Source organism: Sinocyclocheilus anshuiensis, unplaced genomic scaffold, assembly GCF_001515605.1.
Source record: "Sinocyclocheilus anshuiensis isolate Anshui unplaced genomic scaffold, SAMN03320099.WGS_v1.1 scaffold11155, whole genome shotgun sequence".
Classification (NCBI taxonomy): Eukaryota; Metazoa; Chordata; class Actinopteri; order Cypriniformes; family Cyprinidae; genus Sinocyclocheilus; species Sinocyclocheilus anshuiensis.
Genome location: NW_015560157.1, coordinates 1 through 965, shown reverse-complemented (window position 1 = coordinate 965; position 965 = coordinate 1). Strand labels below are relative to the sequence as shown.

At 33.4% G+C, this 965-nt stretch overlaps 1 protein-coding gene across 1 annotated transcript; it reads left to right on the top strand.

Moving 5' to 3' along the window:
- Positions 1–335: 335 nt before the first annotated feature.
- LOC107681662 (arginase-1-like) lies at positions 336–894 on the top strand (the record flags this gene model as incomplete). Its single annotated transcript, XM_016477984.1, has 3 exons — positions 336–430; positions 520–624; positions 696–894. Coding segments are annotated over 3 exons (399 nt in total), but the record flags the coding sequence as incomplete, so codon positions are not given.
- Positions 895–965: the final 71 nt, after the last annotated feature.

Here is a 965-nt window from a genome sequence, read left to right as displayed (position 1 = left end):
TATATATATATATATATATATATATATATATATATATAATTTTTTCACATTACAATAATGAAAATGAGACTTTGGATTATGTTAATAATAATTTATGTAGGAAATCAGCTTATTCTGCAAGAAAAGATACAAAATCTTCAACAGTGGTAAAATAGATTTTTATTCCTTTTTAGCAAAATATAATTTCCTGTTAATATATTCTATTCCTGTTTGATTTTTAGGTAAAATATTACTATAAATAGGTTCCTCCTATCCTTTAGCTTTACTTGAGACAACATTTTATGATTTGAAACATTAATAATATTGTGTACATTTTTTTTCCTAATGTTTCTTAGATTCCCATAATTCCACATTTTTCATGGTTAAAACCTTGTGTAGCAGCTAAGGACATTGTCTACATTGGGCTCAGAGATGTGGACCCGGGAGAACAGTAAGTTTGTAGATTCTACAAAATCATACATGCATCATATCACTATTTCAAGATTCTTTTTGAAGTTCAAATCATACTTTACGTCACAGTTATATCCTGAAGTACCTTGGAATCAAAGCCTTCTCCATGACAGAAGTTGATCGGCTTGGAATAGCAAAAGTCATGGAGCAGACATGCGATCACATGTTTTCAAAGTAAGTGTGTGACTTATTTTCTATTTACCATGATCTAATATTGTATTGAGGAAACAATCTTTCTGGATCAGGGTGAAAAAACCCATCCACCTCAGTTTTGACATTGATGCACTGGACCCATCAGTGTCACCTGCAACAGGCACACCTGTAGCGGGAGGTCTGACCTACAGAGAGGGGATCTACATCACTGAACACATCTGTCAGACAGGTGAGAACATCAGGATATGTAGATCTGTAATTGGAAAGAGATTTCTAAAACTTCCAGGCTAATAAGCCGGCAGCTGTTTGGCCTTTCTGAAATTATTAAAGGGGTCATATGATGCGATTTCAAGTTTTCCTTT